A 24,732-nucleotide genomic window follows, 5' to 3' on the forward strand; every position below is an offset into this window, starting at 1 on the left:
CTCAGCCCAAGGTAATTCACCTCCTCCACTGGTGTTGGAGGAGTTGTTGACTGGTGGAGAGCGGCTGGTAAAACAGGTTCTCTGCAGGGAGTTGTCTCCGAAACCCTGGGAGACCTGGATGGATCGAGCCGGGAGCGCGGGTCTCTGCTCGAACCCTGGCACAGCAGGCAGCGGGGAGTGATTTGCTTTTGCGTGGCACTGCTAGGCAGGGCGGCTTTTGCACGGCGCCGCTAGTAGACAAATTACAGCCTTGCCTCTGTCAAGGTAGATAAGAAACCATGTGATGCAGCGTGGTGGTAAACGGGTTGCAGGCAGGGTAAAGGTGCACAGGGAAATAACCTTGCAGGGAGATCCTCCCTCCTCGGGGAGCACAGTCTCTGGGCAGTGCAGATCCCTGCGGGTCCAACAGCACCTTGGCCTTGATGCCTGCACAGCTTTCGGGGGCTCTCTGAGACTCACAGAAAGCAGAAATGTCTTTCAGCAGAAGGAACTGGTCTGATCTCTCCAGGTAGGTGCTGTGGTTTCGTGCTTAATCCTTTCCACGGGCAGGAGGGAGTGGTGAGGGTGGGCAGCTGGCATGGCGAGCCTCGGCCGAGTGGTGCTGTGGAAGAGGGGGCAGCTGCCGTGAGGGTGCTGCTTGCACCGGTGGTGCCAGCCCCATCGAGAGCTCGGCACTGCTGGAGCTTCTTGTGGGTGGGCAAGTTCAGAGGCATTTTTGTTTCTGCTGCCTGGGCACGCTGAGCGCTCCGTAGGAAAATGGCTCTGGAAATGCATCCGTGCCTCACACTGGATATATTTTTGGTCTGGTTTGCCTTTCTTTGGGGTACAGTCTGGCAGGGCTGTGCCTCCGGACCTGCTCTGGAGCCGGCTGTGGGGTTTTCGCCCGCCCTGTACCCATACAGCCCCTGGGTGCGTGTCCCGGCTCTGCCATGGGAGGTTGCAGCCTCTCCCCACCCAGCACTGAGCAAGTCCTGATTCATCAGCACTTGCCGAACGATGCCCGCAGCCCCGTGGTGCTGGCCGCTCTGCTTGGTTGTTCCTAAAGAGTGATTTTGGCTCCCATGGGAGCTGGGCTGATGAGGCAGATGGGCATCACGGGGTGAGTCAGGGGCTTGCATGAAGCCTGGGTGATGTGGGGATCGCTTCTGACCTCCGCAGATGCCAGGACAAGCATCGCCGACCTTGGCTGCGCAGGCGGGGCGATGGTGACTCAAACGCAGCCATGCTTTCCCACAAAATGGAGCAGAACCCCTGGTTTAAGCGTGTGATGTGATGGCTCTTAAACTTAATTACAAACCCTTGTACTTTGGGTAAGACACCCACTATGGCCAGCCCAGGAAAGGAGATCGAGACCCCGTTGCTCGGAGGCTGCCAGTTCACACCCTGCCTCCACCATGGGTGGGACAGATCCAGAGGACATCCCAGCCCCGTCCCACCCACCTCCTCTGAGCCACAGACCTGCCCGAACGCAAGCCCAGCGGGGTCCTGCACCCAGGTTATTTCACAACCCAGGAAGGCAATTTCTCCTCTCTCATTAGATGAGACACATTCACTGAAACAGCATAAATGTCAGATATCTCACCACTAATGATTAACAGGGCAGGAGAGGACAAGGCAGGGGGACACTCGCCAATCTTTTTTTTTATTCATCTCTTTGAGATTATAAAAGGTAAGATGGTGAAAAATAAATCCCTCTTTTGAAAAGAAGAGGGAAAGATTGGCAAAGCAAATCCATAGCCTAATGGGTGGATTACTTAATTACAAATAACGAGAAGCTGCATGTTGATAATGCCAGGTTACGTGCTGCCTCTGAAGGAGCCAAGCAAATGCAAGGCAGGAGAATCCCATGCTCTTTTTGAAGGACTCTGTGCAGGCAACACCGAAGAACTAACCAGCTCTCACGTGGATTTAAACTGGCATTAGTGCTCCACGCTGTCACTGCTTGAGGGACAAGAGCACTCAGAGAGGCACCTGCTTGCGTACGACCCCATGCACGTGCTGACCTTGCCGCGTGGGAATGCTGAGATCACACCGTGCCGTGCAAACCAAGCCGGGCTGCCTTTGCGGGGCGGCTAAGCTGTGCACAAATATTTGCAGGGTTGTGCCCGTGGAGGGGAGCAGTAGGGAGCAGAGTGAGAGCTGGCTGGGGATGCTCACGGAGCAGGTCCCAGCCTTCTCTATCCCTGTCTGTCCTGGTGCCAGGCACAGCATCAGGGACCACCTGGAGCCCCCCAGCAGTGGGTCTGATTGCTGTTGGGGTGTGAAGGCTGTTTGGGGGTGCAAGGGGCAATGAGGATGGAGGCAGCGGGAGGCAAGGGCAGCACACCCCCTGGCATTGCCCGGTGCCCAAACGGGCGCTGAGCTCTCAGCCAGGACCCGTCCTCCCTTTGCTCTCCGTTCTGCTCGGCTGCCCCTTCCGTGCTCCCCTGCCTCCCTTGACCAGGAAGAACAGAAGCTGCAAATAGTTGCGGGGGGTAATGTGGTTTAATTTATGACCCAGTTTTCATTACACAGTAACTTGTAATCCATGCTGCGAGTCACCATGTCCGCAACGACGTTAGTGATACCACAGGCCCGGACCTGCTCTGACTTTCATGTTCTTAAAAGTCAAATCCAAAGTAAACCCTGGGTCTGGATGAAACTGGAGTGCCAGCTGCGGAGCTGGGATGCTGCAATGGGATGGATCCTGTGCAGGGAGGGCTCTGCCCCGTTGGGCTGTTGGGGGTGCTGGGAGCCCCGCAAGTGTTTGCAGCTGACCGAGGATGACTGCTGTAGGTAAACGAACATGGTTGGGAAAAGCTCTGTCCAGTCAACAAAAACATTTTCCATCACAGCTCATGCAGCAGCAGAGAGGGTAGACAGGTTTTGCACAGAGAAAGGGAGGGAAAGCTGGTGTTTTCCAAGAAGCTTTTTATTCAGGGTGGCATTTTCTAAAAGAAAAATTATACACTTGCCTTGTGCAAAATAAAATCTTTGAAGATGACTCTTTGCAGTTGATTACAAGATTTTGGTAAAATCTGTGATTATAAACAATTCCCAGTCCCAGCCACACTCAGGGAGGAAGAGGAGCTCCTGCCATCCCTGTTTCCAGGTGGAGCTTGTCAGCAGTTGCCTTCAGCCTCTGATACTTCTGCCACTAGTGGTTACCCTTCCAGTTTATGTGGTTGAGATCTATGTGGTGGCTCTAGGGTCCTGGTCTTGCTGAGTTACAGGTTAAATATCCTTGCCCTGGAAGGTTTACTTAATGTAGGGATTTCTTTTAAATGAGTGCTCCCTCCAACAGAAGAAATTAGGAGTTGTAACTCGGGTGCTCACACTGGGAAATGCCTGCACCAGCTGGGTGGAGCAAGAGCACTTTGTGTCACCTGGCTCACGTTGGCACCCCTCTCCTCCAGCCCCATGCAGCAGCTGGGGAAGACGAGCTCCATCACCCCATTCGCCCTTCCCTGAGGGTGCTTCAGCCTCTTTCTTGGCTGGGCTCAGGGCTATGAGCTCCTCATGCAGGACACAGCTTTGCCACATCCTTGTGTTTCATCCCAAACAGCCTGGCCAGGCAGAGGACCCTTGAGGATGAAGAAGAGCAGCAAAGAGAGCGCCGGCGAAGGCACCGGAGCCTGCTGTCCTCCACGTCGACAGATGAAGAACCTTCTAGCCCTAGGAAAGACACTAGTCCAGCTTCCAGCAGGTGTGTGTGGGTCCTGCTACTTTCAGTCTCACTCATGATGCCGATGGCTCGAGCTTGCTGCCTTGTTTCTCTCAACCCCGAGCCGAAGCCGCTGCAGTTGGTGGGGGTCTCTTCTGGGTGAGAGGGGCTGAGCTGTGGGCAGAGCAGGGGTCCCAGGCGCCTTTGGGCAGCAGAGTGGGCTTCACAGGAGGAGTGCAAGAAGAGGGGTATCTCTCTGGTGGGCTCAGTCACGCACTTCAACGTGTGTCCCATGGCACATGGTGTGCCATGTGAGGGTTGGTGCCAAGGGGGGCTTGGGTGGATGCTGGCCCTGCCCTAGTGGGACCGCTGAGCAGGTAAGATCAGGCACCCAGCCATGCAGAGCCTCAGGGAGCCCAGCTGGGGTGGTGGGGCCAGGGTGGCCACAAGTGCTGGTCTGCAGGGATGACTCCAGGATGTTGGTGAGTTTTTTACACACACCTCCAAGCCCCTTAGGCTTTCACCTGGGTTAACTGCACCTGCAGCACAAAAGCCAGCCCACTGACCTGGGTTTTGCCTGGTTGGGGTGCTGAGGTTTGCCTCCTCAACAAACCAGCTGGGTGCTGAGGTTTGCCCCCTATTTTGTCTCTGTCTGTAGACCTCCATCCCTGGTGAAGCCAGTGCCTCCAGAGGACAGGGAAGAGCGAAAGCTCTCGGAGGTGCTGAAGACACAAGAAGGGAGACGGACAAGGTCCACGATGGCTGTTTCTGAAAAGCTGAGGCAGGAGAAGGAGCAGCAGGAGCCAGGGGTGGGAGCAAGCCGCGTGGAGGCGAGGATGCAGCTGCGTGCAGGGCAGCAGAGCATCCAGGCTGGAGAGCAGGATCAGGATGTGGCCAAGGGCAGAGGGGACCCACCGAGAGAACAGCACCCAGAGCCGGCCTCGGAGAGGAAGGTGGTGCTCAGGGGACGGCTCCAAGACAAAGAGAGACAAGGTGTGGAGACTCCTCGGGGGGAGCCAAGGAAAGAGGTGGGGGAGCCACAGCAGCAGCCAGAGCTGGGGGGCTGCCGGCTCCGTGAAGTGAAGATCCTGACCAGACAGGGAAGCCGCAGCATGGAGGAGAAGGCAGCCTTGGTGGTGACCTCATCTCTGGACCAGCAGGTGAGCAGGGATGGACAAGGCACCAGCCCTTGGGGTGTGAGGTCCTAGGTACTGAGAGGACAACAGAGAGATGGGGAACTCAAAAGTACCAGGAGGGAAATGAGACCTGTGGGCTTTGGGGGATGGTTTTACTGAGAGCTGCAAACCATGAGGTGGTGAACAGGGTCCCACCACCTCCTTTCCATCCCTTGGGTGTACTATTCTGATCACCTTCTCTGGCAAGCCCCTACTGATTGCCATCACAATTTCACTGAAGAGGTGTCTGGGTCTTTGCATATCCAAGGGAGACAGCCAAGGTCTGGACTCCTGCCTCCAAACTGGTTCCCACCCTGGCTGCTCTGCTCCCTGCACTTCAGCCTTCTCTGTAGGGATGCATCAGATATCCGCTTTTTCCTCAGCAGCCATCCAGGAATCCCTCAAAGGAGGTAATACAGCCATCTCCCACCCGAGATGAACCTGCAGAAAAGTCAGATACTTCTCCAGCTCTTGTCACCTACAGCAGCTCCATCAGACGAACCAGCCCAAGAACTGTCTCCTTTCGAGTAAGAGCTAAAGCAAAGGGGGAAGAAAGACCCCCTTTTAGGTGGTGGAGGGTGGGGGAAGGAAGGGTTGCTTTGGTCTCCAGTTTATGTTGGCAGAGCCTGTTCCTGAAAGTGCATTCAAAATCTACCCTTGATCTTGGGGGGCACTGCAGCTCTGCTTCTGTCTTTCCTCCACTTTCCTTCTCCTTGTCTGACCGAAGGCCGGTGATGATGAACATGCCCATGTTCATGCGCTTTGTGCTGGCATGGAAACTTGTGGAGAGTGTTGAGAAAACAGGGAGCTCATTGTCCTCAGATTTTCCAGAGTCACCAGAATGACCATCCGCCCTCTGGCATTTCCAGTCTTCTTTGAGAACACAGGACAACAATAAAATCCATCCTTCTTCTTGTCCCTTGTTACATCCCTGAGAATGCCTTGAATTCTAGCCTTCCAAAAAAGATATCTGGAATGAAGTGCTGTGAATCAGGGCTAACTGGCTGGGCTTCGTTGGCTTTCATGGTGCTTTATTTGGAATAAAATTGTTAACACTGCAAAGTGTCTTTAGTCTTCAGAGCTTTGAGATATGAAATAAGCTCTGGTGTGGGTGAAAACAGAGCTTGCTTGAAAATGGGAGATGGGTCTGAGACCATTTCTGCTGTGTTTACCTTTGATAACCAAAGATGTCTCCAGTATCTTCTCTCCTTGTGTCTTCCAGGTGATTTCAAGAAAACAGAAAGAAGAAAGCCAAAGCCCTCTCACAAGGAGGTCAGCACCTCTCTTCATGTTACTTTGGTCTTGCTGGGCAGGAACTGTCCTCCTTTGTCTTCCAAGGGAGGAGAAGGAGGAGAAGGTGATGGGACCTGGTACCAGCTAGTGAGTGCCCTGGTACAGGTCTGCTGAACATTGGTCCCCGGGGTGCCTGGCTAACTGGGCAGCGAGGCTTAGCAGAGGACAGGACAATGTCCAACATACAGCTTGCATCTGCACAGATCCCCCCAGCCAGCCCTTGCTTGGCTGATGTAGTTTCTCATCAGTGCCTGCGTCTGCACAGGAGTGGTTAAGTGTTAAGCAGTGCAGCACCATTACAGCGTCCCACCCTTGGAGATATCAAAACCCACTTACAGGTCCATGAGCAACCTGGTCTGGCTTTGGTGGCCGGATCAAGTGATCTTCCACATCTTCATCACAAGGTTTGGACAGGTTGCTTAAAAGCTCTTGAGGAGCCAAGGGCTCAGGTCTGAACGCTGGGAGTTGATGGGATGCCCTCTCCCACCTCTGAGTGCAGGGCTTTACGGGCACCTGGGCTCACGCCTCTGCGTACTCTAGGCAAACTCATGCTGATATTGGTGAAGATGCGCTTCAGTGACGCATCTCACACAGAAGAGGCAGCAGTGAGGACAGGGTAAACTGGGGAGCTCAGAGCTGTTTGTCAATATACAGTGTGGCCTTAGTAAGATGGTGAGACCCAGAGCTCTCGATCACCAGCAGGGAATGAGCTGCCCTGGTTCACTTGGCAGCCAGATGGAGCAGGAGTGCCTGGGTGGGACGGGCTGTTCTTCTACTGAGCAGAGTCCCCCAGGACATGGACTGAGTCCTGGGAGACCCTGAGTTGGCTGCCTTCAACTTTTTCTCCTCTTCCTCACCAGCACAAGTCTGAGGATCCCAGGTAGCAGCACCACCATTGGGGAGAAGCTGGAAAAGTACACCTCAGCCGTCCAGGTACCAGGCTGGCATGGGGGGTGGTGGTGGGGTGCTGGACCTGAATGGGGAGAGAACTGAGCTGCACCGAACAACCAGTGCTAATGGGGTTGATGTAGGTGACCCCAGGAAGAAAGAGGGATCCACCTCAGGGTTTGAGGAGCAGGGAGGGGATATCCATTGGACAGGGCCATGGGGATGCTGATCAGTCCAGCTTGGGGCAGCAGCGGAGCAAGCCCGTGAGCTGGTGATGGGCAGGGAGGGAGCAGACCCTACTGGGCTTGGGGCATGAGCCAAAAGCAGGACTTTGCTTTTTACTGCTTGGGGTGCAACACTACCTCTGCTGATGCCCCTCTCTCCTCCCAGCGCTCAGAGGTGGTGAAATCATCCCTGAATATTCAGAAGAGCCGCTTGCTGTCCTCGGAGGGGGTGGCCAGCAAACGCAACTTCTTCGAGGCAAGCGTTCCCAGCAAGGCTGAGCCACTTGCTGTCAGGAAGGTAAGGGCAGGAGCTGGCCCGAGCGAGGACCTTCCAGAGGGGTCTTGTACTGGGGCAGGCGCCAACCTTTTGGACAGATCTTCCTGGCTCTGGATACCAGCACACAGTGCAGCAGGCTGCTGCCTGGATGCAGTTTGGTGGGGGTTTGGTGCTTGTTGAGCAGTACGAGCCAGGGCTGGGCTCGGGCACCAGCTGCCACCGAAACTGTGCTCTGGCAGTGTGTGGGTTTGTGCCGATGTGCTGTTATTTGAGGAGCTGGGATGGAGCCAAGGTGTAGGCTGGTCTCTGCCTGTTAGTTTTGCTCAGTCTCCCTGTGCCCTGTGGACGGTCCTGGGTTATGTTTGTGCAGTGGGACAACTGGTGCTGTAACCCTGGTGTCCCCCTCTGTGCCACAGGACAACCTGAAGATCACAGGTTCGGTGACGTCCCGCATTAATCTGTGGATCAGCCGAGCTCAGGAGCCTGCCAAGGAGGAAAAGAGCAAGGTACCAGCTTGTGTTGACACCTCAGGCTAGAGCCCTGAGACCAGGCAGCCTGGTGGGACATGTCCCTGCACCTGGGGCGGTGGGGCTTAAGGGGCTGATGAACCCTCAGCTGAACCCATTAAAGCATTGGAGAGGAATTTAACAAGGGCTGGAGGTTTGGGTGCTGCAGGACCACCACAGTGAGATGTCAGGGCTCTACTTGTCACTGCGTCCTGATCACGAGCCCAAAATGCCCAAGGCAGCTGCTCCCAGCCCTTGGTGGGGTGAGGAGGGAGCAAGCACTGTGTCCCAGGGGACATGCAGGGGGACCTGACCCTAACACCAGTGAGAGAGATCACCCCAGCACCATCCCATCTCTGCCAGTGTCTGGAGGACTAGCTCTGACCTGGAGGCCACTGGGAGATGAGACACATGCTCACTCCTTCAGCCCTGTTCTGTGGAGCTGGGAGACCCGTGTGTACCGAGAGGTCCTGCTGCATGTGGGGTCTGCAGTGAGCTGCAGCCCTCTGTGCATCTCAGCCCCCCAAAGCAGGGTGTCTTGTTGCTGTGGGGCAAAGTGCCCAGCTAAGGCGACTCAGAGGTCATCACTTTGCCGCTGCGGCTGCTCCAGGGATATGGATGTGAGGGAGACAGACAGGACACCCATTGGTCTCGGGGTAGTTAACTGTACCTGGAAAGGAGAGGTTCAGCAAGCCCTGGGAGGTGACACTGTTTGCAGCAATAAGGTGCTTTGCCATTGCTCCCAGCAGCTGCCTGGGTACGGGACCAGGAGGGGCAGCTCCAGCCCAGCCCTGCAGCCTGGGCAGGCAAGCCCGGGCACCCGTGGCGCTGAGCAGCAGGGATTAACGCTGCCCAAACGTGTCTGTACCAGGAGGCTGTGCTGGCTCCCTGTCTGCCAGGAAAAGGTTTGCTCCTGGGGTCACCCTGGGGTAAAGCTTGCAGCTCCTTTATCGGTTTTCCCTATAGTAACGCCTGCTGCCCTCCACCTCTGTGGGCTGGAGCTGCGCTTGGTTCGGAGGGTGTACCAAGTGCAGGAACTCAAAGCCGGCTGGTTTTACCTGGATCATGTATGCTTCAAGGTTGGGTTAAAGTCAGACCAAGGCAACACTGCACATGATCCATGAGGAAAACTTTATGCCACTTATGACTCTTCTCTTTGCAGGACATCAGGAAAGTCAACAGCCTGTCAAACCGTGATGTCTGGGTAAAGCAGCCTGGAGACGCCCCTGAAGACACCAAGGTAGACATGGAGCTGCTCTGAAAGTGGGTGCATGCTCTGAGCTAGGGGTGGAGGTGGGACCTGCTGCTGGTGCATCACCCACAGGGCAGGTGTGAGAGAACCCAGCTCTGGTGGGGACAGGGGTCGCGTGGGACACCCAAGACCCTGTGACTTGGGGCATTGACAGGAGGGGGCAACTGCAGGCAGTGGTGGGGGTGAGAAGGAGTCTGGTCTGGTCAAAGAAGGGAAGTGGCATGCGGTGGGATTTAGGGGATGCCTGCCTGCCCCATCCCCTGTTCGGGACAAGTACAGTCCTGGTTACAGTAGCTGTCTTTGGGGCATTTGCAGCCTCAGGCTCGGCCTCACGGTTTCTCACCTTCTTTTCCAGTTGTAATAATATCACCAGGTGACCTGGGAAAAAGTGTTTTGTTCTGAAGGTCAAAGCCCAGCCCTACCCAACCATCCAGCAGCCCACTGCCACGAGAGTTCCCCAGCCACGTGTGGGTGCACCTCAGGTTGCCAGGGTCCTCCGCTTGTGGGATGCGAAGGAAGAAGGCTGGAAGATTATCCCTGCACCCCCAGCCCTCGCTCGCTGCCTGTCCAGGAGTGTCCAGACCTGGAGGCTCATTGCGGATGCTGAAGGCAGACTCTTGCCTTGTTTTCCCACAAAGTTTTTATGTTTTGCTTTTAATCTCTGCCTGTGTCCCAAAACTGTGCTTGTAAAGAAGATCATCCCATGTGTCTCCCTTGCAGCTGGATGATGTCAGTGGGGCAAGAAGCTGCCTGGCCAAGGGAGTTTCAGCTGCATATCTGCGGACCGTGTCCATCCCTGCTGCCTGGCTCGTGTTGGGTGAGGTAGATGTCACCCCTCCCCCAGGCTGTCACTGCTGGAGGGACCTAACCAAAGGCAAATGGTGTTTGCGCAGTCACACGTGCGCCGGTGTAACTTGGAGATGCCTCGTGGGAGAAGGGTGGACCTGATGGCCCTGGTGCTTCCCTCCAGCATGAAGCTGAGGCAGAGCCAGAGACTTGGCCTTCTCTACCCTGCCCTTACCGTCCCGTGCAAGCAGTGGCCCCTTTCGCTTAGGGAAGGGTGGGCTGACCACAGCCCTATTTTTGAGGTTGCATGGAGCTGAGTGCCCTGGGCTGGGCCCCTTCTGCAGTGCCCTTTTTCCTGGAGCCATTTGCCTGTGCCTGAGCAGACCCCTGGTCCCACTGCCCGGGTTGCTCAGCACACCCAGCAGGGATGCACGGTGCTCTCTTGAGGCCGGCTTTAGGGTGCCATGGGCAGCCCATAAAATGATGCTCAAATCCTTGTGCCAGGGCCATTCAACGGGCTAGGGCTGTGCCTTGAGCAAATGTTGTGGTGTCCAAACTCGGTGTGGGACTCTATTGCTGCCTCTGGATCTGATCTTGCTTGTCGGGCTTTGGAAAGGACTTGGTTTTCTCTGTGGCTTTTTTTTTTTCTCTTTTCTAATAAAAGTTGCTCTTTCTAAGACATCCCACTCACCTGCTCCTGGGCTGGGACTGGGAATGGTCTGCTTCCCTTCTTCTGACAAGGGGAAAAAAGGCAAAATTCCTAGACAAACGTGTCCTGAGGACACATTAAAAAACCAAAAAGGACAGCTAAAAGCAGCTTGAGACTCCTCCCTTCTCATTACAGCATCTTGGGCTCGGCGCAGTAGCTGAGTGAGCCTGGGCTGGGGTCTGCGATGGAGGGTCAGGTCCTCTGCTCCTGGCAGTGCTGCCATATCAGCGTCCCCAGACCTAGAAAGTGACAGCTGGCTGGCTTGTGTCAGCCCCTCGGGCACTTGTGTATCTCAGTCCGGAGGGTTTAAAATAGCAAATCTCTGAGGCCACACAATAGCTTGGGCTTATATGGGCTCCTGGGGGGGAAGGGGGAGCGGTGGAGGGGGCCGGGGCTGTGGCTGCCGAAATAGCAGCTCACAAGTGTTGCATTCCTCGCTGGGCGCCGGGCACATTCCTCCTGGCGCTGCCCGCCCCGGGGTGGGCGCTGGAGCCCCCTTAAATCCTCCTGCCCACAAAGAGCATTTCCCAGACGCCCGCTGCCTTCCCCTCCGCTCCCCGGGATCTCACCGGCACCTGCGGCAGAGGTAAGGCTGGGGCGGCAGGATGCACGCTCGGGCGTAGGATGCTCTGTGGAAGGGCAGTTGTTAAGGACCCAGAAGTGATTTGGCTCAGTTGCTGGTCCCCCACAGCTGCTTGTGCTGGGATGTATTTCTGTCATGAAGGTATTCCCATGGATAAAGCATGAGGACCCTCTCCAGGGGGTTGTGTTTGCAACTTGCCCGATGCCTTTTGGACCATCCCGATGTGTGCCAAGGCAGCTGAGAAAAATTTTGGCTGCCCTGGTTCCAGGGGCATCTCATCAATCCCTGTTTCCTGAGCCTCTGGAGGGGATGGGAGGGATGCGATGCCTGTGGGAGAGTCGGGCCAGCCTGGCAGCCCATGGAGGAGTTAAAGGTGGGATGCTCCTGTGCATGGTCTGGCCTTGCCAGGCAGGAAGGGAGCAGCAACATGACCCACACCGGAGCAAATGCTGGGAAATGAGAGCTCCGTGTCTGTGTAGTCTGGAGGAAAGCAGAGCCTGTGAACTGTGGAGGAGTAACTCGGCCCCAGAGGTGTGACCAGCTAGGCCTGGGCTAATGGACAGGGGGATTTTAAGGACTGGGAGGGATATCTGGATTATTTAAGACACAGCAAATGATGGAAGTTGTTTTACAGTCAGTAATACGCGCAATGTTTCTTCTGTAACTGTAATAAATCTGCTGGGTTCTCTAAATTCTTTCAAAACAAGATTTCAGAGCTTTAGTGATAAAGGTTTATCTGTTTCTGTGCACAGGATGGATAAATATTTCCTAGGGGCACTTTTTTTCATTGTGTACCCCCCTTAACAGTCCTGGTTTTGATGCTGCTCCTCAGCAAATACTCTGTGGGAGCTAGTGATGTATTAGAGAGGAGGTAGATGGAAATGTGGAAATAAGCTTCCACAAGTGCATGTTTGCACTCTCATGGCCAGGAGGAACCTTCGCTCTTGTGTTGTGAGAGGATCATGTGAAATCTTGGGTGCTCAGAGGCCACGTAAATGCTTTGACCAAACTCGAGGAAAAGTCGGGCTAAGAACTGGTGTTTGAGGGGGAGTGGGGATCAAGGGGATGGTGCTGGGTGGCTGCCAAGGGAGGGAATATTAGAGGGAAGGGAACAATGACGGCAGAAGCAGGCAGTGAACCTGAGGCAGAGGGGCCTGAGTTCTGACTTCATTTGTCTCCAAAAAGCACCTTCTGAGTCATTGCTCAGAAGTGAGATTTGACAGCCCCTGGGAGCCACGGGTATGTGGAGGCATCCCTCCTGTAACGTGTCCTCCCCATGCCTGTGGATTCCAGTCCTGGATTCAGCATCTTGAATAAGTGATCCCGAAGCCTGTCCTACCCTTCCTGGGTAATAAATGCTCAACAGATGTAACAAGGACCAGTTGTTCCCAGACATCGGGCAGGAGGAGAAGTGAAGCGGCCCTGCTCTGGGAACAGGTGGTTTAGCACATGGGGGTTATTTCTAGAGCTGCCTTGCGTTGTCCTGCTGCATCTCAGCTTTGCTGAAGTCTGGCGTGAACACCAGCAGTGGACAGGCTGTACAGGGGCTGGGGCTGATGCTCAGTGCTGCTCCGGGATGCCCAGAGCTGAGGCTGATCATGGGGCTAGTCTGTGCAGACCTTGCTGCGGAGCAGTGGGTGGAAGCTGGATGGGTGGGATGCTGAGTGAGGTCCTCCTGACCACAGCTGGGAGAGACACGGGTGTGCTGGGAAGGTGAGCATAGCCATTTCTGCAGAGTTATTAGCCCTATTGCTAAATCAGGCTTTTTTTTTTTTTTTTTTTTCATTCCTTTTAGCTAACCTCTGTCTCAGGGCCAGGACCAGGAGAGAAATGCCCCTTTCCAGAGCACGCTCCGCACTTGGAGGGCTGGGCTGGGAGGTTTCACTGAGATCTCGTGCTGTGGCTTGTGCAGGGCTGCAAATCTGAGATAACGGGACAACCCTGCAAGTTTCTATATCCCAACCAAGCTAAGAATAGTCAGGAAGCAATACAGGCTGAGCGTTATAATTGGGCTATTTTCCTGTGTCCTGAGCAAACGCAGCGCCCCGAGATGGCTGAGGTGAGGGGAGCTGCGTGTCCTGGACATGGCTCCTGGCAGCAGTTATCGGTGTTGCATGAGGCTGTGCCTAATCTCCTGTCTCCTATTTGGGGCGAGCTGTGATCCTGCGACAGGAGGGGAGGCGGGGGCCTTATCTCTGCTGAGATAATGCTGTCACAGCATGGCTGGGGCCAGCTCGAAGCTCCAAGTGCTTTGGAGAGGCGCAGCATCTCTGGGTTCTGGAGGACAGGCTGTGCTTGCCCTTATCTCAGCTCCTAACTTGCTTTTTCCAATCTGCCTTGAATTCTGCTAGATAACCAGGGATGTCGGACTCTGAAGAGGTCATTGAAGAATATGACCAGTAAGTGGTGTGTTTGTAAACACCCTTTCTTTCCCTTTATTCCTACTTTCCCCACAGGGTTGTGGTATTCTTTAGAGGTGCTGTTCAGGGGTCACTGGCTCTTGTCATATCCCAGCATGAGGTCCCCCACCCTGCCACCACTGCTGCGATAGTGCCGAGACCCCCAGCAGTGGGGAGTTTTGTGTTAGGGTCCTGTCCCATCCCCACTGCCACCTTATGGCACGCTGCCCAGCAGTCATGGCCCATTGCTAGAGAAAAGGGGGCCAGCCCTGAGGAAGTTCCCAGTTCCCCTTTGCCCTCTCTGGTGGACACACATGCCCCGTTGCAGCACACCGCTGTAACTCTGCAAACCTATGTTTTGGTTTGCAGGGAGCAGGAAGGTAAGAGGATGCAGAGCACCTGCGGCTGCCCTGAGGATGAAGCTAAAAAATCACCAGAGCAACTTCAATAACCTGTGTCTTCTTTCCCTTCCCTCTCCCCCATGCACACGTGTGCGCTGTGAAGAGGAGTACGTGGAGGAAGGTAGGTGTCTCACCGGCTGTTGCAAGGACCTAGAGACGAGTGCTGTTGGTTCAGTGTTTTGCTTGGTGGGTTGTGGTGATAAGCTCCTCGACAGCAATGGGCAAATCATGACCAGGAAAGGCAGATGAGACTGTGTCTAGATTTCTCCACCTGAAACATCAGTAGGATCAAAACCAGTCTGAACTTTCTGAGGGTCTCTTTTGCCAGTGATCCCTTGACTCCAAGCAGGTGGAAATGCTGGACTCGGGCGCTGGCAGAGGTGTGAGCCCAGTAACTCGACGGGAGCTGGAGCCTCAGCTGATACATTCATTAATGATGCTCAGGCACAAACCTCCAGCTGCCTCAGGCTGGCGGAGGAGCAAGCCCCATGGTGTGTGCAGGCACCCTGGGACGCAGCTGGGCTGCGCATTTGGGGCTGGGCTGGGGAGCTGGGTTTTGCTGAGCCTCTTGTTGCTTCTGGGCACTGCCAGGCAGCCCGGGCTGCTGCACGGCAAAACACCCTGGACATTAAAAGCAAAGAGAGAACAAAGGGGAAGCCACTGCAGTGCTAGTCCTCATCTCATGCAGCCCATAGCTACACTCCACAGCTTTACGGCGTCCCACTAACTTCTGCACTTATTCCTTTCCCTCCTCCCTGGCCCAGAAGAGGAAGAATGGATAGAGGAAGACGACGGTAGTTATTGCACCTTTCTTTATTTCATCTCTCCACTGCTGCTGTGAATATGTCGTGGGTCGGTGTGTCTTTTGCCTCTCCCTGGTTGGGAAATGGTTTTCTTTCATTCTTCCACTTCTCTCTCTTGCTTCTTGCACTCCCCCCTTCCCGCCCTGCTGCGCTGTGCGTATCTGCTCCTGTGTCTGTGGCTTCTCTCCTACATCTACCAGCCACATGCACTCGTGGCTTGCTATCTTCTTTTTCTTTCCTTCTGTCTTGCTGTGGGACCACAAGTCTTCCCAGGACCTGTGGATCCCAGCATCGCTCTGACTCCAGTGGAGGACTCTCGTGGGGATACTGCTCCCTCCAGTGGAAAAATGCTCCAGCAGTGCCATAAACAAGGCTGCAGGTGCCGGAGGCACTTTCTCTGATGCCAGCCAGACTTATACTTCACTGGTTAGAGGAGAGCAATAGAAATCACTGTCCCCATCGCGGGGTGTAAAAGCATGATAGCATGGGAGTGCATGAGGGACAAACCTGGAGGTGGCTATAAAGCCTTTAATTTTATTTTTGCTCTGCCCAAGCAGAGACCGGCCCTTGGGTAAAGGTTAGAGTGAAGTCCTGAGCTGCGGCTTCTCTCCTGCGGTCACATCTCCTCGGGTCTCTCTCTCGGCCGGCTCCGTGCCACAGTTGTCCTGATCCGGGGTCCGTGGGGAACCAGCGGGAGTGGCAGGTGCCCGACTCACGCTGCCCATTATCCCACAGGTCAGGAAGAACAAGTAGAGGAGGAGGAGGAGAAGACAGAGGAAACGAAGGCAGAAGGTGAGTGGTGGCTTCACCAGTGAGCTGCCGTGGCTCGGCTGGAGCTATGCTCTGCTTCGCTGAGGTGCCCAGCAGGGTCTGGGGTGCCCCAGCATGGTCTATGGCCGTGGGCCAGCAGCACAGAGGGGCAGCTCTGCCCCGTCTCTGTGGTTTCCAGTAAGAAAGCGTCAAAACTGAACTGCCCTTTCCAGATCTACTGAGTGCCTTGGCCCTGCAAGCATGAGGATAATGGTGTTTTCTGCTGGGTGCTGATCAGCCTGTGCCCAGCACTCTGAAATAATGCCAGAAATGAGTTCAGCCTGTTCCACCAAGAGGTCCCTGTTGCCCTAGAGGGGGGATTTCCAGAGCGCGGGTCATGCTTTGATGTGTCTTACTGTTGAAAGGGCACTGGACCTCATGGGACCTCTCTGGAGGGCTGCCTGATGTGTGTCCCTGTGCTGTCGTGGCTGGTAGGGCAGGCTCAGATCCCAGCCGTGCTGCCTGAGTTAGGAGGATGCTGGGACCCTCTGTGCTGGGGGCACATGGCTGCCCTCACCCATGGATGCTCATATTCTCCCCATTGCTTTTGAAACAGAACAAGAAGATGAAACGAAAGGACCAGGAGAAGGTAAAGCAGGAACAGAGGAGAGATGGTCTGGGACATTTCAGTCCTGATCCCCAGTCCCCCAAAACACTGGGTCCTTGTAATGGGGTTTTTGGTGTAGAATTAATTTGCTACTGAAGAGAGAGAATCTGCTGTAAATGGTGCGGAGCTGCCCTGGCCCTGTCCTCTGCCAGGGCTGGGGCAGCAGGAGACCTGTGGGAGGGATGGCTTTGTGCTGCCTAGGTAAGAAATGCACCCAAAATAGAGAAGGAGAGGGTAGTACTACTGCTTTTGCAGCCTGAGCTCTTGCAAAACTTGCTGGGTTCCTCCCAGAGAGGACCTGGGGCTCTCCTGGTCTGTCTGTGAGTGAGGGATGTCTGTAAGGGACCTGCTCTCTCCCTGTTCATCCTGGAGGGATGAGGCTGGGTTTTGCAGTGGGGATAACGTGAGGCAGAGGGGAACAGCCTGGCTGAACCACCCCACTGTGTCCATGGGCAGGGTGCGTGGCAGGGCTGGCCTCTGGGAGCCAAAACTTTGTGTTTTCTGCAGGTGGAGAGGGGGACCGAGAGCAGGAGCCTGGGGAAGGTGAAGTATCCATCCTCAGTCCTCTCTGGGGTGGGAGGGACTGTCCCTTCACCTGTGTAAGGAGGCACCAAATGCTTTTCTGCTCAGCCAGGAGCACCAACATGCATCTTGGGTTTTGGTACACAGACAGACACCCCATTGCACACCTTCTTGCTGGAGGATGATCCACAATGCAGCCTGTGTTGCTGGGGTAGAGGGGTAGCTTGGCTTAGTGTTGTGGCTTTTGGGTCAAGGCGTGAAAGCAAATGCCCCTGCAACACTAACATTGTCCTTCTCTCCTGCTCCTGTGGACCTGCAGGTGAATCGAAGCCAAAACCCAAGTAAGTGTCAGTGCATTTTCTCTGGTGCAAGGTCTGACCTAGGAGCTGTGCCAGGGCAGAGGCTCCATGTGATGGGCTTAGCACCATGATCCAGAAAGGGCATGGGACAGTGAGGCCTCAGAAGCATGAAGGCAGGGTGGGACTGGGACATGGAGAGAAAAAGGGAGAGAAACGGGCAGATAAACATGGAATATGAAGGGGATCCTGAGAATGAGGTCTTTTGGCAGTTTTGAAGCATTTTGTGTGCTCCCTGGGGGAAGCCTAGCTGCCCTGTAGCCCTGCAGCTGGAAAAAATTTGTGTGCACCCTAGTCGGGGGTATGTAGTCCATGGCACAGCCAGGGCCTTTCTTCTGCAGTATGGTCCTGGCCATGGCTGGCATAAGACATGCATTTGCATGAGTGCCAGCACCCCAGGGACAGGAGCACCTGTCTGAAAGAATGAGGCAATGATCCACTGCCAGGAACCTGCGGGTCCTCGTGGACCCCAGGGATGCTGAGGTGTGGGAGGCAGATCTGTCCTCAGCTGCAACCTCTACATCCCTTTACATCTTTATGTGCCCCTACTGAGCATCTCCTGGCCTCCCCCAAGCCCACAGAGGATGAGAGGCTGGTTTCCAGCTCCCTGTGCCAGATCACACTGGAGCACACAGTTCTTCTATGCTCTTTTGGGTGAGCAATGGGGTGGTTGCCAGTCCCAGGGTACCTGGCAAACGGTTGTGGCCAAGTTGCCTGCAGCTTACGGAGTTATTCCAACCATGCGGGCGCCTTGGAGTACTTCCCGGGAATGCCAGAGGTCTTCCTCTGAGGCTGTCCAGCTGGCAACCTCCAGCAAGCAGCATTACACTTCCCTGCCCTCAAAATGTGCTCACTCTGCATCCCTGGGGACTGTGAGGCTTGGATAGGAGGGCTGGGTAGATCAGTGCATGGCCAAAAGGTGCTGTCTTGTCCCAGGTACCTGCTGCAGGCTCACCATCCTCCTGCTCACCTTCACTTGCAGGGTCTTCATGCCAAACCTGGTGCCTCCCAAAATCCCAGATGGTGAGAGACTGGATTTTGATGTAAGTAGTGCACTCGGTGTCCATCCCTGGTGGGGGACTCCCCCACACTGCTGCTCAAGTCTGTGCCCAGCAGCTCTGCATCCCCTGGAGGGCTTCACCCGTGGGGAGTGCAGCCGTTGCTGCTCTTCCTATCTGGTACAGGACATCCACCGCAAGCGCATGGAGAAGGACCTGAATGAGCTGCAGGCCCTTATCGAAGCCCACTTTGAGAGCAGGAAGAAGGAGGAAGAGGAGCTCATGTCCCTCAAGGACAGGATTGTACGTCTGCAGCCTTCCCCTTCCATCGCTATTGCCAACCTCTCCCCTGTGGGCACGCAGCTGCATCCTTTCCCCACAGTCCTGACAGGAAAACCTGAGACATCCCATATCCCTGCAGGACAGAGCCCGAGACGTGAGCCAGATTTTGTACCCCCGTGCCTGGGGAAAGCCTGGTCTGGTCTGGCTGCTGCGGTGCCTGACAGAGAGGCACCTTCCCCCAGGTCACTGTTCCACAAGCTCCCTCGGGAGACACGCGAGCAGCAGGTCTGCCCTTGGGGCTCTCAGGGCTTTTGGGGTCAGGGATGCGTCCCTAGGGCCAGAGAGGAGGCAGATTCCCTGGAGTGTCCAAGCCAACATCCTCTTCTTGTGCAGGAGCAGCGGCGAGCGGAGAGGGCAGAGCAGCAGCGGATTCGCAGCGAGAGAGAGAAGGAGCGCCAAGCCCGCATGGCCGTGAGTGTCCCCAGGGACGGGGCGCTGGGGCTGGGCTCGGCTGGCACAAGCCCGGCCGCGGAGCACGTGGGAGCACGAGCTGTGTGTGGCGTGCGAGCCGGTCCGTGAGGTCTCTGACTGTCCGCTCCTGACCCACTTCTGACCCTGGCAGGAAGAAAGAGCTCGCAAGGAGGAAGAGGAGGCAAGGAAGAAGGCCGAGGAGGAAGCGCGGAAGAAAAAAGCTTTGTCCAACATGCTGCATTTTGGAGGCTACATGCAGAAGGTGTGATCCTACCCCGGGTGGATGCAATGAAGCTGCTGGTGCTCCCGGGAAGGGCTCGGCCTCGGGCTGGCCTCCCAGCACAGCGTGTCCCCGGTGCTGGCAGACGTGGTTCCTGTGAGCAGGAGGCAGGGCAGTGCCGCTGGGCCGCAGCGGCAGTCGGAGGGCCGAAGTGAGCCCAGAGCTCTGCTTTGCAGGTGCTGGCCAGGCCTGGTCCAGCCCCACCACAGGGGCAGGAGCTGCGGGGGGGTCTTGTCTGCTATTGCCAAACTTTCCTCGGGGACCTCATGTGTTTCTGGAGTCCCAAAAGCTGAGGGTGCTGAACTGGGGGTAGGGGTGGAGCAAAGGCTGGGCAGCTTTCCTTCCCTCCGGCGGACTGACGGTTTCCTCAGTCAGAGAAAAAGGGTGGGAAGAAGCAAACAGAGCGGGAAAAGAAGAAGAAGATCCTCAGTGAACGGCGGAAGCCCCTGAATATCGACCACCTCAACGAAGACAAGCTGAGGTGAGCACAGGCTGCAGGAGGGGTGTCCAGGGTGGGAGCTCTGCTTTGGGTCCCCCCTGCCGGGCAGGGCCTTTGCCCGGGGGCTGGCGGGTGGCGATGGCACGGCTGGGAGGGGGCTGTGATACCCCGCGGGGACACGGGCTCTGCCGGGCCACCACTGCCAGGCGGCACGGCCGTCAGGGGGAGCCACGCTCACAGGTGTGGCACCTGCGTGTCCCTGGTCCACGAGTGGGCTGGCATCGCCGCCGGCTGAGGCATCCCGCCTGGCATGGAGCCGGCAGAGTCCCATCCTGGGGCAGCGGGCGAGGTGGTGGCATCACCGCCCTGTCCCCCGCAGCGGGCTCCCCATCAGCCACGTCCCGCTCCTGCACTGACAGCAGCTGGCTCTGCCCGCAGGGACAAGGCCAGGGAGCTGTGGCAAACCATCCGTGACCTGGAGGCTGAGAAATTTGACCTGCAGGAGAAGTTCAAGCGGCAGAAGTATGAGGTGAGCTGTGAGGTCCTCCGTGAGCTTGCCCACCCGCCACGTGCCTGCCTGCTCCTGCTCCCCGCTGCGAGATGCAGGGGGCTGTGGGGGCTGTGCTGGGGAGGCTGTGGCTGCGTCAGGACAGGGCTCTGCCCCACACGGTACCTGGGGTGACGAGCGCTCAGGAGGCTCTGCAGAACCACTAAAAGCAAAGCCACATCTGCCTCCCTTTTGGAGATGCACCAGGATCAAACCATCTCTCCCAGCCACACTGGCGAGGCTGAGCACACAGCTGTGAAGCGCTGGAAGATGTGGCAGCTGGTGACAGGGGCTGTGTGGTGGCCCTGTGACCTCCCTGCTCCTGGGGACAGGTGCTTTGCACTGCAATAGGCTTCCTGCTGTGCTGCACTTCACAGCCCGGTGCTAAAAGCCTGGCAAGAGAGAGCAGTGACACATCTTAGCCCTGACCCTCATCCCTGGCCAGGCATAGGGAATATTGCCAAGTTTCACCATCTGCCTGTGTTTCTCTTGCAGATCAACGTCCTCCGAAACCGCGTTAGTGACCACCAGAAAGTGTAAGTCCCCGAGCAGGCTGAGCATCCTTCCTTGATGCCTCCTGCCCTTCCAGCTCCCAGCTCCCTGTCCCCAGTTCCCTCCCTGTGTATCTCCTGGCTCCTCTGCACACTGGCAGAGCCACCTCCTGCCCTTCCCACTCCTGCCTCTGGTCTCACTGGCAGCTGGTGGTCATGGACCTGCAGGTCTGGCCCGGGGATGCCAGTCCACACTGCCCTGCTCCCATTGCCTCCTGCCTCCACCAGATTCCCCCTGCCCCAGAGACCCTGGATGGGGATGGAGCCCAGGGAGATCCCCCCTCTGCAAGAGGCCAGGGTCCTGCAGGGTCCTGCCAGCTCAGCCGCCCCCACCCCTGCAGTGGCTCTGCCCAGCATCTCAGGGAAGGTGCTGGAGATCCCAGCTTGTGTAGGAGGGGAAATCCCATGGGCTGTGGGAACTGTGCAGCCCCGCAGGGTCCAGGGAGCCTGTCCCCATGCCCATGTTCCCTGCACAGGACTGGAGGACCCTTTGTGGGAGGGTGGCAGTGGGTGTTTAACCAGCACTCTCAGGAGCACCATGCTGCTCTCACATCCCTATCCCACGCTGCCATCTCAAATGAGAGGTGCTCAGCCTGCCCCGTGTGTAGGGTAGCAGCATCTCCCACCCGCTTACACCAAACCTTTCTTCTCTTCTGCCCCAACATGGCCTGTTACTGCAGCAAAGGGTGAGTACAGGCATCCCCTGAGTGCTGTGTCTCCCACTGCATGTGTGCTGCATGGGCGCCGGGGCTGACATCAGGCTAGCAGCAGGGCTGAGGCAGGGGGCAATGCCAAGGACTGGCAGCCAAAGCTGCACTGGTGACTCTCAGAATCATGTGCCAGAAATGCCCTTCACTGTCCTCCTCAAGCCGCTACAGCCTCCTCTCTGCTGACCCACAGCCAGAGCAGTGCCTGTTCCCCTGATGCTGGTTGAGGAGAGTGATGTGGGGGGTCCTGGCTAACAGCTTCACAGCTTCTGGTTCTTGGGAAAAGGATCCTGCAGCTGTTTTTCACCCTCTGCAACTGGAGATCCAACTCGTTGATGCTTCTTTGAAGGATCCTTAGGAGGGAGAAAGGGGAAAGGGATTTGGGGTCCTTAGAAACACCTGGCAAACTGCATGAGCCTGTTCCCATAGAGTCCCAAAACACACAGGCTGACTCAGGTCCCAGGTTTTTACCTGGAGCCACTGAAGACCTTCCTGCCAGGGCAGTGAACATCAACCAGAGACAGCTTAGTCCTCTTTGCAGGGCTGCTGATGGCACCCACCTTGTCCCTCTTTTCATGGTCACTAATGCTTTTTCTACTTCTCTTCTAGGTCAAAGGCTGCCCGTGGGAAGACCATGGTGGGGGGCCGGTGGAAATAGATGACTCAGAAGGGAAAGGAGGCTCAGCCACGGGGAAGTGTGTTGCCTTTCGGTCGACCAGATGGCTTCCCCACGTCGTGGAGCCCACACTGTGCACCCACCTGCCCTCCCACTGCATGGAGCTTGCAAAGACCTTGCTGCAGGCACAGTGCTGTCTGGGTGGGCAGATGCTTCGCAAGGTGCCGTTTCTCATCTCCACACCACCAGGTGATGTTGTGTCTGTAAATAAAGAGAACGGTGAGGGGGTGCGGGTGTTGTCTCCATCCTGAAGCTCTAAGCCCAGAGGAAGCAGGCACAGGAAAGTCTCAGCAGAGCTCGGCTGAGCAAGTGCAATTGTGTGCCTGCTCCCTGGGGTACAAGAGGATGCAGCAACCACCAGGACCTCCCGAATAACATGTTCCCTTACCTCACAGCATTTTACACCTGCAGTCCTAGGGAGGTTTTGTAACAGACCTGCTTTTCCTCCTGCAGTTTGGGGCAATCCTAGTTATGGCCGCTTTAGTTCCTGCTTTTGCTGTACCAGAGTCCCCCTCTCTGTGTCAGGGTTGGCCCTGTGGGACAGCATGGCTAGGGGCACTGCTTCCAAGCCTCTGGGTCCATGACAAGCACTCACAAACTCTGCTTCCAGGCCATTTTCACTTTTATTTCCACCTCTTCCTAAAGGGCCAAGACCAACTGTGATTGCCTTCTCTGTGTGTTTCTGACAGCATGAAATGAAGACATAAGTCAGTATGGACAGACCTTTTATTTGTCCTTTCAGGGGTGCAGATCTTTTTTATCTGGCTGTAGGCATCTCCGTAGCACAGTCCCACAGACAATGCCCATGGGGACACATCAGCTGCATAATCCCAGGCATTCCTGGTTCATGGATCTGGACTGTCAGCCAGCAGAAGACACTAGGCTTGCACTACAATTTCCTGGGGCAAGCTGTCCCGTGCTACTGTTAAACAGCATCAGAGCAGTGAGGGAGGATGGATGCACAGGATGATGGATCTTCAAAGGCTTTTTGTTCCTTGGCAAGGCATTTTGTCTCCTCTCTTGCTGGGGCTGCCTGTCTGTGCAGCAGCCCCAGTGGTGTAGGGGCACCCTGCAGGTTTCTCTCTTGTACTGCCTGTTGGATGGCGACTTATTTTGCCTGCTTCAACAGATGCCATCAGGCTTTGGGGAACAAGGCTCTGGGAAGCATCAGCTTCTGTGAGGCAGTAAGTGGCGGCCAACCAGCCCCTTATCGCCCACCTCCTCAAAAACAAGGCGTGGAGGGATGGATGTGGTCCCTTATTGGGACAAAGAGGGAGAGCTGGGGAGGGTGGCACTGCCGGGACATGAAATATCCCAAGGCTGGCTGAGCGAAGGTCCAGCAAATGACATTTCCAGCATGCCTGATGTGTGGCCCCAAGTGAGAGGAGCACTCGGGGCAGAAAACTACATTTGGCCTGGAAATGCCTTTTCCCAGGCTCTGAAGGTCCACCCTCAAAACCTTCCTGGCAGGCAAAGGCAGGGCCCTGCCAGTGCTGGTGCCCGGTGCCGCAGAGGCACTGCAGCCGTTCTGCCTGTCCCTGCGGGGCTGGCAGCGCCCAGGGTGGGGGTACGGAGGCACTCCCTGCTTCCCACAGGGCTGCCTGTCTCGGCAGCGTGCTGGCCCCCCGCCAGCCAGCCAGGTTCCCTGCGCGCCGGGGCCGAAACCTGCCCGCTGCCTCCCCACCCAGCACCTCCCTCCCTGCACCCGGTGCTCAGTGGCACAGCCATGCCAGAACAGCTGAGTCAGCGCCCAGCCCTGCCACTGACCCTCCCCTGCTCCCTCTCCCACCGGTGTCCGTGGCTTCCCACTGTGAGCGGGCATGGCAGCATGTGGTGCAGGGTGCAGAAACCCTCTGGGACGTGGTGGAGCACTCTGGGACCTTACAGGGTGCTGGCATCATCCCAAGTGTTGCATGGGCTGAGTGACGATTGCAATGGCACGGTGTTGTGGGTGCTGTGGGTTGGGAGGGCAGCTCTGATGGGCAGGCATGCTGTCCCCATCCTGCCACGCGTAGCACGTGTTTTGCAAGTGGATGAGCCTTAGCTTGGTGCAGCAGGCAGGGACCAGCCACGCTGCTGCGCAGTGCAGAGTGAGGGACCCCTGGCAGCAAATTTTGGAGGGCTGTGCAGGGTTAACAGCCTGGCAGTGCCATGTCGTTGTGGAGATTTGCAGTCTACTAGTGTCCTGCAGCACTGCTGTGTGGTCTCGGTGTCCCCATGGGCAGTAGGAGCTCTGCATGCCAGATGAAAGCACCAGTATCCTCTGGAGCATGGTAGAGAGCTCTGCCCTCTCCTAGCAGGGCATCTTCCCAGGAGTGATGAGGTGTAGCATCCTCTAGCATGTGGCAGAGGAACAGCATCTCCTGCCATAGCACATACACATCCTGCATGCTGTGATCCTTTGAGGAGCAGCCCCCTGTGCAGCGCAGCACGTGAAAACAGCGTCTGCTTAAGTGCATTGTGGTGTCTCCGCCAAAGTGCGGGACAGGGGTCAGGTCGTGTCCCGCACAGCCTGCGCAGTGCAGCCTGCCAGGTCTTTTGGTTCCT

General features: G+C 56.4%; 2 protein-coding genes across 4 annotated transcripts; both read left to right on the forward strand.

Annotated features, from left to right (window-relative positions):
• Positions 1-297: 297 nt before the first annotated feature.
• LAD1 (ladinin 1) lies at positions 298-10,730 on the forward strand. 3 transcript variants are annotated; one of them, XM_027789880.2, is made up of 10 exons: positions 298-508; positions 3,545-3,685; positions 4,302-4,803; positions 5,202-5,345; positions 6,041-6,090; positions 6,972-7,044; positions 7,390-7,521; positions 7,917-8,006; positions 9,169-9,246; positions 9,614-10,730. In XM_027789880.2, exons 1-10 carry the CDS (start codon positions 471-473, stop codon positions 9,617-9,619), a joined length of 1,254 nt encoding a protein of 417 aa, XP_027645681.1. In that variant the 5' UTR covers positions 298-470; the 3' UTR covers positions 9,620-10,730. The 3 variants fall into 3 exon arrangements, with proteins under 3 accessions (XP_027645681.1, XP_027645682.1, XP_027645683.1); XM_027789881.2 differs by having other exon boundaries at positions 5,205-5,345; XM_027789882.2 differs by lacking the exon at positions 5,202-5,345.
• A 514-nt stretch (positions 10,731-11,244) lies between these two features.
• Positions 11,245-22,368, forward strand: TNNT2 (troponin T2, cardiac type). The gene is made up of 15 exons (XM_055819767.1): positions 11,245-11,339; positions 13,688-13,746; positions 14,240-14,257; positions 15,675-15,731; positions 16,306-16,338; positions 16,864-16,899; positions 17,198-17,219; positions 18,217-18,277; positions 18,419-18,535; positions 18,908-18,985; positions 19,137-19,247; positions 19,637-19,746; positions 20,143-20,233; positions 20,747-20,787; positions 22,119-22,368. The coding sequence occupies exons 8-15, from the start codon at positions 18,224-18,226 to the stop codon at positions 22,165-22,167; spliced, it is 651 nt and encodes a 216-aa protein (XP_055675742.1). The 5' UTR covers positions 11,245-11,339; positions 13,688-13,746; positions 14,240-14,257; positions 15,675-15,731; positions 16,306-16,338; positions 16,864-16,899; positions 17,198-17,219; positions 18,217-18,223; the 3' UTR covers positions 22,168-22,368.
• Positions 22,369-24,732: the final 2,364 nt, after the last annotated feature.

Source organism: Falco peregrinus, chromosome 16, assembly GCF_023634155.1.
Source record: "Falco peregrinus isolate bFalPer1 chromosome 16, bFalPer1.pri, whole genome shotgun sequence".
Lineage (NCBI taxonomy): Eukaryota > Metazoa > Chordata > Aves > Falconiformes > Falconidae > Falco > Falco peregrinus.

What these genes read in the sequence shown, in the direction of transcription:
- LAD1 (XM_027789880.2), top strand. Translation starts at nt 471, where the DNA reads ATGTCTTTCAGCAGAAGGAACTGGTCTGATCTCTCCAG. An exon ending in CAAGAACTGTCTCCTTTCGA is followed by an intron (nt 5,346 to 6,040) that starts GTAAGAGCTAAA and finishes TGTGTCTTCCAG; the next exon opens with GTGATTTCAAGAAAACAGAA. An exon ending in AGTACACCTCAGCCGTCCAG is followed by an intron (nt 7,045 to 7,389) that starts GTACCAGGCTGG and finishes CTCTCCTCCCAG; the next exon opens with CGCTCAGAGGTGGTGAAATC.
- TNNT2 (XM_055819767.1), top strand. Translation starts at nt 18,224, where the DNA reads ATGCCAAACCTGGTGCCTCCCAAAATCCCAGATGGTGAGAGACTGGAT. An exon ending in TTGGAGGCTACATGCAGAAG is followed by an intron (nt 19,248 to 19,636) that starts GTGTGATCCTAC and finishes CGGTTTCCTCAG; the next exon opens with TCAGAGAAAAAGGGTGGGAA. An exon ending in GTTAGTGACCACCAGAAAGT is followed by an intron (nt 20,788 to 22,118) that starts GTAAGTCCCCGA and finishes CTTCTCTTCTAG; the next exon opens with GTCAAAGGCTGCCCGTGGGA.